The sequence below is a fragment of the Lepeophtheirus salmonis genome, chromosome 13, assembly GCF_016086655.4.
Source record: "Lepeophtheirus salmonis chromosome 13, UVic_Lsal_1.4, whole genome shotgun sequence".
Taxonomy (NCBI): Eukaryota; Metazoa; Arthropoda; class Copepoda; order Siphonostomatoida; family Caligidae; genus Lepeophtheirus; species Lepeophtheirus salmonis.
This window is the reverse complement of record NC_052143.2, coordinates 32092080-32105826: the sequence shown is the minus strand read 5'-3', so window position 1 is coordinate 32105826 and position 13747 is coordinate 32092080. Positions and strand designations below refer to the sequence as shown.

The 13747-nt window shown below is 27.1% G+C and overlaps 1 protein-coding gene across 1 annotated transcript in view; it reads left to right on the top strand.

Moving 5' to 3' along the window:
* Positions 1–3648: 3648 nt before the first annotated feature.
* The window catches only part of LOC121128365 (uncharacterized), a 178189-nt gene continuing 168090 nt past the window's right edge, over positions 3649–13747 (top strand). Inside the window, exon 1 of the mRNA XM_040723947.2 lies at positions 3649–3822. Coding sequence (XP_040579881.2) covers positions 3670–3822 — 153 coding nt within the window. The 5' untranslated portion in view covers positions 3649–3669. The remainder of the gene's footprint in view (positions 3823–13747) is intronic.

The following is a 13747-nucleotide window of genomic DNA, read 5'->3' as shown; positions in this document are numbered from 1 at the left end:
CAGGTGATGAGTCTTGTTGCTAATAGTAATCCTCTCTCAGGGTAGTTGGCCTCTAACCTGGGCTTCACAACTTCTTTCACAGAGTGATGGGGGTGGAAAGGATCTGCAATTCCCTTTTTTTGCCTTCATTCCCTGTTGATTGTTGACGTATTGCTACCAATATTTCAGCGTGTAAATATAAATAAAATTTGGAACAATTTCTATGTTATAAGCTAACATGGATTGTAAGTAAAGTTGGCTTTATAACACTCTTCTTTACGCAGGAAAATTGACTTACTTAAACTATTTTTATCGTTTTTTCTTTATTAATCATCAATCAGTATTTTTTTAAATATATATTTCAGTTAGTAAATTGAAGTCAATACCAGAGATCTTTTTTAATCCAGCAGGACTTATCCAAAAAGTAAAGAATAATTAATAAGATATAATTTATTAAACAAATAGATTTCTTACTTTTTGGACACGAATGATTTTCCATAAATATGGTAAATAAAAGATAGTAGAGGTAGTTGTAAAAATAAATACATTATTTTTACAATAGATGCTTTAAGTCATTTATATGCCACATCGTATAACTGCAATTGTTTCACATTAGATGATGTTAGCAATATAAGATTTCGTATTAAAAAAACCTCTATATACAGTATTGTGATTGTTTAACTCAGAATTGTTTAAGAGTGCGTAAAACATGGACACTATCAACAAGAAAATACGCATTAATTTGAAATTTTGGTTTCATCGACTTGGTTTTGGTAAATAAAATGTCAAACATGCAGTACACTCTGGAAGACCAATTGTCTAAAATGTGGATAGAATAATGGGGATTGTCGAGTCTGACGGTCATCTAAGGCCTTTTTTCATTAAAAAATAGATAAAAAATGATGTATTTTATATTTTTAAGTTCCATAAATAATAATGGGTTTGTTAATAAAGTACCTCTAATAAATAATGCTATATTTGTAAATTATAAATATTTACAACTTTTCTATAAAATTATACCTCGTACAGCCTAATTTACGCGTGAAATAAACTTTGAGTTTAAAAATAGCATACATAATTCATTTTATGCATTTACCCAGGAGGTATACAATACATCAGGCATTATATTTGAAGTGAAGTCTCATTTGTTTTCTTTGTTTGTTTCTATTTGTTGCTCTTAAAATAATACATACAATTAATTAAATAATTAAGTTATAACTTTATACAAGAAAGTTTCTTATTAATCCCAAGATGAGCTTCCTTTACATTCAAGGAGTTTTTTCTTATTATTCTTTTTTTTTCTAATCAATACTATAATGAGAAGATATGAAAATATTTTCCATCAAATGGATGATCGTAAAAAAAAATTGAATTAAGTAAAATTAAAAAAACAAACAATATTTGAATTAAATTACAAATATATGTCTTATAGTACTCCAGTATTTTCTAATTTCAAATTCAAGTCTCGTTTGATACTCAAAATCAATTTTGTATCATGTTGGTACATATGTCCACAATGTATGTTCATAGAATTAGGCATTATACATTATTCATTTGTTTTTGACAAAAAGAAAAAACAAAAGCGAATACATGTTTAAGGGACAATCATCCAAAAACACTTAAAAGATTGCGTATAATTCTATACGGAGGAAAATCCAAAAACCGTCTAATATTTTATTTTGACACAAACAAACAAACAGTACAAACGTTGGGGACATGTTTAAAATATAATAAAAAAATTGTTTGAGAATCAAAGGAGAATTGAAATCAATATTAGAAAATAACTATTTCTTTTTTATCTGATATTCTATATGTATCACACAGCCCTCAATACGCAAAATAACCTATTGAAAATTGATATTTATGATGTGACTCTAGTCATAAGTTTTATTTTGGTCTAAGTATTTCCTTGGCCTTACTGTCTCTTTGTGCGTAATATTTTACCATAGGGATTATACAATGCGAGATACATGTTACTTAAACCAAATATTGGAAGAATTATGGATTTCTTGTCACTATATCTATCATAACCATAATGCAATCTAAAAGAGCACCAATAAATGATTTTTTTTTATGCAAAAGAGCTGATTAGGATAATTGGAGCATTTTAAGAACAGTTCAGAAATAAAGAACCTTTGGCTAATTGTTCAAGAAAGTGTTTTGATGAGACAAGCATGAACAGTTAGATCGGATCAAATATTTATAGAGTATCTGTCCTATCCCTGCTATCGATTTTTGAAAAAAAACATTCCATACTAAAAAAATTGGGATATCCCTTGATTCAACTCATAAGGAGACAAAATTAAAGAGTATATTAAATCTGCTTGACATAGTCCCCAGTTCAAGAAAAATTCATCAGGATTTTAAGTGTTCTAAAATGCTCGTTTTCGGACACATTCCTAAATCTTAAGAACACGCCCTAATTAAAAAAAAGAAGACTTTGCACGTATCAATCTTTACTCAGCGAGCATCATTATAGATGTGATACTAATCATTGCCAATCTTTCTCGAATGTAGTACCTTCAATACTGATATGATTATTAAATAATTAAATTAAGCCTTAATTACGAATAGTTATATAATTTTAAAATGTATGTTGTGAAAGATTATTGAGTCAATCTACAAATTCAATTTGTAAAATAACATAGTTATTTACTTTCATTTAATATTACCAATAATGATGACATGTACATGCTGCTTAATCAAATAAGATGTCTTACAAAAGTTGATAACAGGGATGGGGCAGATACTATGGGAATATTTGATCTAACTTTTTACAATTTACCAGAGAGAAAATATTTATGAACTTTTTTTCATATCCTTCAATTACCAAATCAGCACTTGCCTATAAAATCAGTTATTGTTTTACTTTTTAAATTATGTTATGGTTACGTACATATAGGTATAGCAAAAATAAATTGATTCCTTTACTAATGTGTATCTAGCGTTGTATAAGTGAGCTACGTATAAGATGTTGTACGAAATTACCTTTTAGAGAAATTTGTGATAATTTAACTAATTATCGTTCCAGGGAGCGTCAAAGATAGGCGATAGCAAAAAGAAATTAAACATTTCTATTTCGAATAAGGCAAAAATGTATGCCAAGTGCTCGAAAATGTAAATAGTATTTATGATCCTAATACTATAACAGGCAATAACGCACTATTTTCATGCCGTCCATATCGTTCCAGTAATTTTGATGGCAAAGATGCACCATGCTCTGGAATGTACATTGTCAAAAATAATGCAAATTGTCGAGTTCGACCATCATGTCATCACTGTTTTGATAAATATCAAATGGGGAAAAATAATAATGGATTTTCTTTTAACTATATCTTATATTTCGATGTTTGACCACATTTAGTTCTTGTAGAGAACAAATGTAAAATAAAATGTGTAAAGCTTATCTCTACAATAAAAATTTAACCATTTTTTTTTTGTATATTTTCACTGATGTAAAGAAAACTCAATTATACATATAAGTCTAAAAATGAAATGAATATATACACCCTTATAATATAAATCTATCTTTTCTGTCTCAAGTCACTTTTTTATCGTACAAAAAACTTTTCAGGGCCTGTTCTCCTTCTCTCTACATCTAAACATTTTTATATTCTCTTTTTTTCTCTTTTATCGCATCTTCAAAAAAAAGAAGTTCTCTTCTGTTTTTCAGTCAACTTTTAGCAGCGGATGACTGTTGAACAACTTTTTTTTTTAAACAGTGAAACTAATATAGACTTAAACAAAAAATATAATTATACAAATATTACCTATCCAAAAATTGAGAAATTGAAGGAAAATCTGGTCAAAAAAGGGAAATTGAAAATTAGAAAATATCAATCGGTAAGAGATTTGTTATTTAAATGAAAAAATAGTAATTTGTCATTATTTTATAAGATTTATAAACATTATGTCTGATAACAAACAAATTAATCCCTTAACATTTTTTTTATATTCTGAACGATATTAATGCATCAATTTGCTTTATATATGTTATGTTTATAAAGTAAAAACCTGACATAACAAAATTTAAAGTAAATTTATAGTGTAATTTTGTAGAAATAAATAAATAAGTTTTCTAACTAACAAAGATGTATATTTTACTCATATTTTTTTTGAAAATCTAACTAACAATGGGGGGCACCTTTTAAAAGAAATATGTTTTTAACTTCAATAGAAAGGTTACATCATATGATGTGTTCTACAAATATATAAATAAAATTAAAGCTTATTTATTTATAAGTCACAAGATAAAGGCTTTCAATTTTGAATTTAGTTTTTTTTTTATATAAGTTATTTTAAAAATGATTTTTTTTTACAAAGAGAGGCAAAATAATTTATTTTTGTTTCAATTAAATTATTTGAAGTGCAGTTTCACCTTAATTGTAAGCTGTTGTTAGTTAGTAAAAGCCAATAACTTATCTAATAAAATAAATATCAAAATTATATTTATTATATCGCATATATAAATACCGATATTTAATTGATTTGGTTTTGAATTTAGAATTAAACCTAAGTTACTTATCTTCAAATCCTAAGGTGATAATTTCTCAAGGAAGATGCTTAGCTATCCTAACATTAAGATGTATTTAGTATTATAAAATTTTCTTTTTTCCTTTGTAGTTGTTCCATTTGATATTATAAGCATCATTGAACAAATTGAATGTTTGAATTATAATATTTTATGTTCATATATTCCTGGTCGAAAATATTAACAAATTTTGTATACTTTCAATAAAAATAGATTAAGAAATGTTTGTTGGAGAATAAAACATTTCTCATAATTCTTATTTCTCGTTTATCATATTCATAGTTGGATTGAATAAATAGTTCAATGAAACCTCGATAATTAATTTAATTTGTTAACAACAAAAAAATTAATTAAGTACCGCCCTAAACAAATAACCTAATGTGAAGATGTTCATGATAAATTAAGAATTTACATAACATTAGTGAACTGTATCATTTCTTAAATCGATAAAATATAAATATATCTTTGAAATGTAAGCCTTACTATACAATACAAACCAAATCGAACAGTTTCGCAATGAATTTAAAACTGTTTGCTTGCACTTTATAAATTTAGTAGTTATCCCAGCCTTTTATAATAATAAAAACTTAATATATAGTAACTAGATTATGCCAATAAGTATATCAAACTTTGTATCTACTAGCTTCAAAATTGGTGAAGAAACAGTCACTCAAATATTAAAAGTTAAATATTTTAGTTCAACCTTATGTTCAGATAGAATGTTTTTTGACTCAGTAAATGGTTTAAAATATATAACAAAGTGTAGCTGAAGGTAAATTTGTATTGCATAAAAAATGTGGCAAAATCGTAATTATAATTTGTTATATTAATGATATAGTTTGACGGATTATATTTAAGTTATACATATTTTGAAAAAAACAAATCCTTTAATAAAAAAATTGAGTTTTCTATAATAAATGTTTTGAATAATTGTTGGTATAATGTCTATAATGTAAGTTTGTTCATAGCGTTTATTATTTAGATAAGATAATGTATCAAATGATTGGCTTTTTATGTTTAAAAAGCAATAATATATACTATACAATTCATGCTCTTTAATATACGACGTCTGATAAAAAGAAACTGCTATTTTCTAATTCAGAATTGTGAATTAAATTCTAATTCCATCATTAAAAATATATTTTTTTATAAAGTTACATATGAACAAAACTCAATAAAAAGGTTACAGGGTATTTTGGTATTATTTGCGATTTTCTACTATTGAGTGAAAAAAATGAAAAGAAAAAATCCATTTATATGAAAATGATTTATTTTTCTAAAAAAGTTATTTTTCTATGAAGAATTATTTTAGAATTTTTAACCCACCACAGATGTTGTTACTAATTAAAATCATTATATACCAATAGTTCTTTTGTATTTCAGATTCTGTAGAAAAAGATTATTTGCATCAAATAACATCTATAAAAAACTATTTAAAATATTATCAATTGCATATAGCAGCTCAAAGTTTAGGTTCTTTGAAGATTTTTAAGAAATTTATTGATCTGGAGACAATTATTATGCCTCATTAATGTTTAATTACATAAAATCTTTTTTTTAACGGTTAAAATGTTGAAAATATATGTAATTTGTGACTCCAATACATAGAAAACTCTCGAAAAGTCTCAACAACTAAAGAAACACATTCAATAAGGATAGTGATTTCTTTATTGTAGACACTTTCATTATTTGTATTATAATGAGACAAAATATTTGCAGCAATAATTAATAATTGATTAATGTTTTTGAAATGACTAATCAAATAATTTTTGCCCAATCAAAAACTGAGAATTTTTTTTATAAAAGTTCTTCGTTTTTGAGTTTGTTTTTCTTTTGCATATTTCTGCAATTTTAAATATCATCAAACTGATTTCATTTTGGAACAAAACGTTTCTGTATAATACAGATTAAAATTTTGAAGTCAAAAAGAAATAACTTATATTAAACTCTACACAAAGTTAAAACTTTTTGTTTTTAATTTGGAAAAAAAAATATAAACAGATTTATTTTTTTATGAAATATTATTTCTGCTATTTTTTGATATTATTATTTTTCTTTGTTTTTATATCAATCTATGAATACATATCATCAATTATCAGGACAATCTTTGTTTGTGACAATCCTTTACTTCTTACTTTTGTTCAACCCAAAATAATAATCATATAAATATCATTTTTTAGTCAAATATAATATAAAAGCTTTTTTTTTTGTTATTTGATATATTGTTTTTTGAAATATATATCTTAACACAAAAATAATTGATATTTGTTTGTAAAAAAGATCAATCCCTCTTTAATGATAAATGATCTGAGATTAGGTATTTTAGTGTTTGTTTTTTGCCAAACATCAATGAATATTTACATAATAGTAGACTATAATTCTTAATTACACATTTTATCTAAAAACAACCACTTTTTTTTGTTTCTAATCGGAAGTATGTTTATAATTTTATAACTTATAATTTAAATTTTTTTAAATGTGTTTAGTATTTCTTACATTAAAAAAACAAAGTATTTATATCGTTTTTATAAAAATATTCATCGATTCAAACATTAAAAAGACTTTAAGTACATGCACGTAATTGTTTTAAATTACATATTTGGGGTCGATATGATCCCTGTATATTTTTTGTTCCAGATATAAAACATTAAAATCAAATAAGTATGTTAATCATCAATATATAATGTAAATAGCTATGTATGTTTGTTGTTTTGTCCTTCAATTACGGTCAATTTAATGAATCGATTTTGCTGAAATATTTAATGTAGCTTTTTAAGGCTCCAGAATCGGTTCTGGTAACAATTTTTTTCATTGCGCCGTAAATATAGTAAATATAACATTTCATCTGTAGAATCCTTTTGGATTTTAAAAGGATTTGTTGATAATTAGGTAACCGGCAGTGGAAGAATTTAACCTACAGCAGTGACCCGAAGCTCACAACCCGTGGGCGGGTTTTTATTCTAGCATTATTGGGGCTTACAAATACAGAAGTAATTACTTAAAATATACACATAAATAAACATATTAGTTTGAAATTTAAATAAACATTTTAGTTCAAAATTAAAATAAACATTTTAGTTCAAAATTAAAATAAACATTTTCGTTCAAAAAGTAAAACAGACATTTTAGTTTGTAATGAAAATTAACTATTATTATTAATATATAACCCAAATCTTTCTGGTCTTACGCAAAGGTGAGCAGTGCATAACTCAAATCTGTCATTCTCTGGTCTGTCGGTCTTTCTCATTCTCTAAAACACAAATGACGACTATGATCATCAAGCTATTTATCAGTCTGGATTAAATTATATTTTAAACATAAACGTATGGTAATCAAATTACTGTATTGTAACATTTGATAGACCTAGAAATATACTTTTGTAGACCACACGGAACAGGACAAAGTTTAAGGCTTACAATATAGTGGATTCCATGATGTTACCCTCAGTATTATCTCCCTCTAATTACCTTGGGCGTGTATCAATCATACATAGCTATTGGAGATCTTCTAACATGAAGAAACAGTATTTTAAATTAAATTTGTACGTTATATATAAATATGTCTTCGCAGAATATTCCTTTTTTGTTAGAGATGTAAATAAATATTTCTCCTGATACCTGTAAAATTATATAAAAAAGTAATTTAAAAAATTCCCTCACTCAAAAGTTTTAAATTATTAGCGCTGTTGGCGGGTCATACAATAAAAAAAGCTAATAATATCATTATTATGTAACATAAAATTTGTATTTTTACGTCCTTTTGCTTCCTTCTCTCGTATAATAAGCCACACTTATAATTTTTTTTACTCCCAACTACAATACTGAGTACTTGAGAGAGCTCCCTGCTTCGTATCTAAAATATTTTCATTTTCTTATCAGTTGTAAGTTTAACAATGATATGAGTCATCAATTATTATTATTTTGCAAGACGTACAGGATTTTATTACCATAACTTTTAATTAAAAGGTTTCAATATGCAACCATACGTCAGCTGTAACAAAAAATGAACAAGATTTGTTTTTATCCCATGTCTCTAAGTATAAAAATGTTCGAGGCATAATAAAAGAGGCGTGTGTGATCTCCTCAAAGCTTTTATCAGTACGGCGAAATGTACAAAGGCAGTTGGTATCTTCATCCGAAGCTTTTTGCATTAGAATTTAATCGTCCCTTACTTCCTTCAAAATAGTAATAGTAGTACTTTCTTAGGACGTTTAGTCACTTCACCAATAAAATTAATATTTTAGCAACACAAAATTGTATTTCCCCTTAATAATTGTTACATATGATACTATAAGCTACCCTTCAAACTCTAATGCCAATTTTTCCTTGGAATGTTCAGCCGTTTTTATATTAATAGGGATATTTTAGCAATACAAAATTGTATCACTTCATTTTTATTTAAATATACTTTATTGAACATATAGTTTTGTAAGTCTAAACGATCATATTTTATAGTTGTTGTATGAAAAAAAGTATTTACTGCACAACTTTCATTGTACTTGAATGTATATAAATTTAGAAAGGAATTACTCTTGTATTTTCTATAAAAATATGATTTGAATTACATTAATTTATTATCAAAATTCCATCAAAAACTAATATAAATGAGATTTATTTTCTTTATTCAATTATAGAAACACTGCATAAAGATATTGTTTTTAAGCAGATTACTGCAAGAATAATCTCAAAATTGTATTAAAGGTGAATCGTTTTTAAGTTCATATTAGTGGCATCTACATATTACTAGTAGTCTCTTTGGAAAATAATTTAGGAAATCGGTTTCATGAGTATAAACTCAATAAATTATTTGTCTCCCTAACCATAAAGGCAAAGATAATCCTAAGCTAACACAATTGTAATAAAAAATACACATCTTTTTTTAAATAAAGATGACACTACCAAAAAACACTTGGACGTTATTTTGAAGTCTTTTATTTTCGTTTTGTCTTCTTTGGATACCTTATTTAGTCAATAGCGGTTGTTATTACCATAAAATATGAAAGTATAAAAATAAACTCTTTTGCTGCAGTTTCCTCCAAATAATAATTTTTTTGCACATCGCCAAGAAACGTCTTTTTACATATTTTTCAAGAAAAATATGTCAAATTCCAACTTTTTTAATATCTAAAACAACTCTGTTAGTAAGTTTTATATTGTGCAAAAAATGCGGAAGAAAAAAAATATGAATCAGAACAATGCTTGAGATGTCACATGAAACTTTTACTAGCAACAAAAAAGTAATTTTAATTGCGCGGAAAATTTCCCTGGCTTACTCTATATTTTCGAATGAAAGAAAAAAAAATATATATAAAATCCATTTTATTTTCATTATAATACTTCTATTAAAATATAGCTTTAATTTGGGAATACTTTAGTAGAATACGGATGGAATTAAGGGATTTTGGAATGGAGTATTGCTGTCATTCTTTTATTTGCGGGTCCCATTTATCACATATATTATATAAACTTGTCAATAAGGCGTGAGTTTCATAATAAAGGTAATGGAGAACAAAATTCACAAGGGTAGGAATAATTTTGAGGGCATTGTTAAGCGATGTATCTTTTCAAATACTGTTATGATATTGCCATCATTATCTAATTGTTTGTATATATATATTTATATACACAGCAGTGCTTATAAATAATAGGTTGGGGAAGAAGTAATTTCGTACTTTTTCTCTATTTCAATGCTTATAACAAAATAGTGTTATATTCATTTGATTTATGCTACGTATCCCTCGTTCTCTTCGATAACTTTTTGCCAACATGAATACACCTTCATATTGCCCTTCTCGTAGAATCCTATGCCTTTATTGCCAAAAAACTTGAGCTACCAATTTTCACAAGCCTTAATTTGTAGCTAAATTTTTGTGCGTTGGGTATAGATATGAACTGATGGTAGTCACTTGGTGACAGGTCTGTGAATAAGGTGGTCCATGCTACGTGGCTATTCTATGCTAATATTTCACATTGTACTTGTATTTGTCATACGCTCAGACGGCAAAAAAATGTGATGTGTATGTATCATTCTTTGGTCTTCCCTGTATTTTTTGCATCAAACTTCGAAGAAAAAGTCACCCACCACCATTTTTATATAATAAAGAAGCGCTCCAACGCATCAACGATTTTGACATTCAGTACCACTCTTTGCAAGATAGTCTACAAATTCGTTTCTTGAAATATCTGAATGGCCTATGCAACAATCGAAATATATGTTTAGGTCATATTTATTGATGTCTAATATTCCTTTGCACTAATTAACTATATCATTTTTTTGTAAACAGATTTAAAATAGCAGCAATTGTCGATTGAGAATCTGATTAAATTAATACGCTTCTTGATGGCTTTCTTGCTTAAGAAGAGCTACCACTAATTGTATGATGGCGATGATTTCTTCTTTGAAGACCGATGGTTCGTTATTTACTGATGTTGATGATTGATTCATTGAAGTTTTCCTCTAATTATAGTCCATCCCACACCTGGGTTGCCTTTCTCATCTTACGATTTGTCTGTATATATGTATTAATGTATCAGTATAATGAACTTGACGGTTGTCAACCCAGATTCGTTTGCTGGTGATATAGTCACTTACTTTATTCAATTCAACTTGATCAAGAATTTTATCGCTAAGGAAACTATGCCTACAACGCCTTAAAAGATCACCGGTCACCATCCCAGGTGCACCGAAGAAAATACCCTGATCTCCATCTAGATTTATTTGCTTGCACTTGTTTTCAGAGGTCGAGGGGAGTGATGACCAACACTGCCTGTACACCTGTTGATATTGTAGATCGGACGGTATGAATAATGCCCAAGAGTGATTTTTTATGAAGGGAGGTTAATTTCCTTATTGAAAATTTCTTTGCTATAACGGTTTACTCCAATACTTCGCAGCTTTTACTTTAAGGTGTTCGGTGCAACGAGTCCATGATCAAACACCACATCTAGGTACTTCATTTGTGTTGGATATTTCATATCTTTTTCATCGATAGATAATTGTGATAAGTAATTACATAGATCTTAATTCATATGCTTTTGAGAAGACTATAGCACTTTATTTTGATGGATTGAAGGTGAGAAATTAACAAGATATACTAGTAAGAAAAGAGAAAAATGTTGCAGGAAATATACGAAATTACTTTTTCCCCAACCTAATAGTTCAGATATCATTAAGATAAAAGCACTCTATGGGAAGTGGGTGGAAAAGGGTCTAATGGACCTTGAATGCATCAAACATAGATATATACACACTATATACATACATACATGAATTCTGTATACATAATTTACATCTCCTCCCCCCCCCTTCAAAACATGAGCAAACAAGATGTCTTTCAACATCATAATCACTACTAATAAACCCATATTTATTTTGTATCGCACTTTTTCTTATTTAATATTAAAAATCTAATCCAATCCGGGTAAGATCAACCAAATTGTACTATATTATATAAGTTTGCCCACAGGCCATACTTTCTCTTTTTATCTTAAAGCTTGATAAGTGACATAGGATGTTTGAAATTTAAATATTGCAACTTTTTAAAAATAAGGAAATAACTTTGCAAATCGACTAATTTATTATTAGAGTATCATAAAAGTAAATGGAAGGTATCATTATGTAAATGAAGTTGTAAGATTTGGAGTTGACCCATGGAAAGAAAGATGATGTAAAGTTAAATTACAGGATGAATGTAATATGTATCATGGTGATTAAATTCTATGTCATCAAATCCATTAACTCCTAAAACAGATTTTTTTAATTAAGATAATGTACAAACTTACAAAACTTATCGTATGAGGAAACATTTTCGAGCAATTTGGATCGATTTATTCTATATCTCAATCCTTGTACTCCCATAATATATTCTTCGCATTTTAAAATTATTTCTTGATCATTAAAAAGTTGCGATAATTGAATTTCAACTATCTGCTAATCTTGTCTCCAACTTTTGTATAGAAAGATAAAGTATGACATTTGGTCAAACTTATACAGTGTACCCCAAAATTGTTTAAAAAATAAGTTTTTTCTGATTTAGAAGATTTTTCTTTTCCTTCATCTAGTTCAAAAGCAATTTTACTAATGCAAAATTAATCGAAGTTAATGTACCCTTCTATTAATAAATATGTGTAAGCAAGTTTTTTTGAAATTTTTTAGAACATAATAAAGTAACGTATGAAAAAACAATATCATTTATTTTTCCCTTCTCTAGAAGGACCAGAGTCTCGTTTGTTTCTTTACATTGAATTCAAAATATTAAAAGCCTATTTTCCTGGCTCCAAAACGATATTACCGAAAGATTGCAACATTGTTTGCCGCTGAAATGTCAACAAAAAAGTTATTAAGGGGAAATATGGCTCAATGGGAACTTTCTACCCTTTTGAGGAGCGCATGGTTAAGATTAAGGATCTGGAAAAGCCACCAGGTGTGGTTGTCCAAGAAAAATGAGTACTGAACCTGTAGTTCACTTCTTGGTAAAGAAATCTTGACTTCCTTAATCCCTCATTAGGTCAAATAAAATTTGCCACTTTGTTTTTGCAAATATAAATAACAATATAAAATTGTTTTCTAATCATTTTTTCTTATAAACCTAAAAATTTTAATAACAAGAGAACATCAAAATTTTAAATTTAATGAATCCCACTTTGTACACACAAAAAATCCCATAGAAACAGTTCTAGATCCGGATAAATGTCAAATTTCTTCCATAAATATTTTACAAAACACAGAACTTATCTTTCTCCTACTTCATGAGGGATGGAAATGATGAATGTAGAAGTTTTACGTTAAAATATATATAAAAGGAATAAGTTTTATCAATGCCAAGATTTTATGTTTATTTGCAGAAAAAACACCTTTATTCTACTGGAGTATGCATCAAAATATATCTATATTTTATTATTATTATCTTCTATAGTGAATTAAAGGATTAAAATTTAAATTATCAAGTTTTTTATTATCTTTTTATACATTTATTTTTGGTATTTTTAAGTAATAAGTGCATTACATTATCATTCATCCATAATTTTTTTAAATTCTCCATAATACTGGGAACCATTGGATTTAAAAAAATAATACCTGAATATAAATTTCATCTTATAAAAGTAATTTCTTAATAAACTTAAAAATTCAATGAGTAATACTTTTTGATTAACGATTTAAACTCTAACCCCTTGTTGTAAGAAGATATTTTCATGAGTAGAATATTGCAAAATATTCAGGTTAATTTCTTGAATGGTT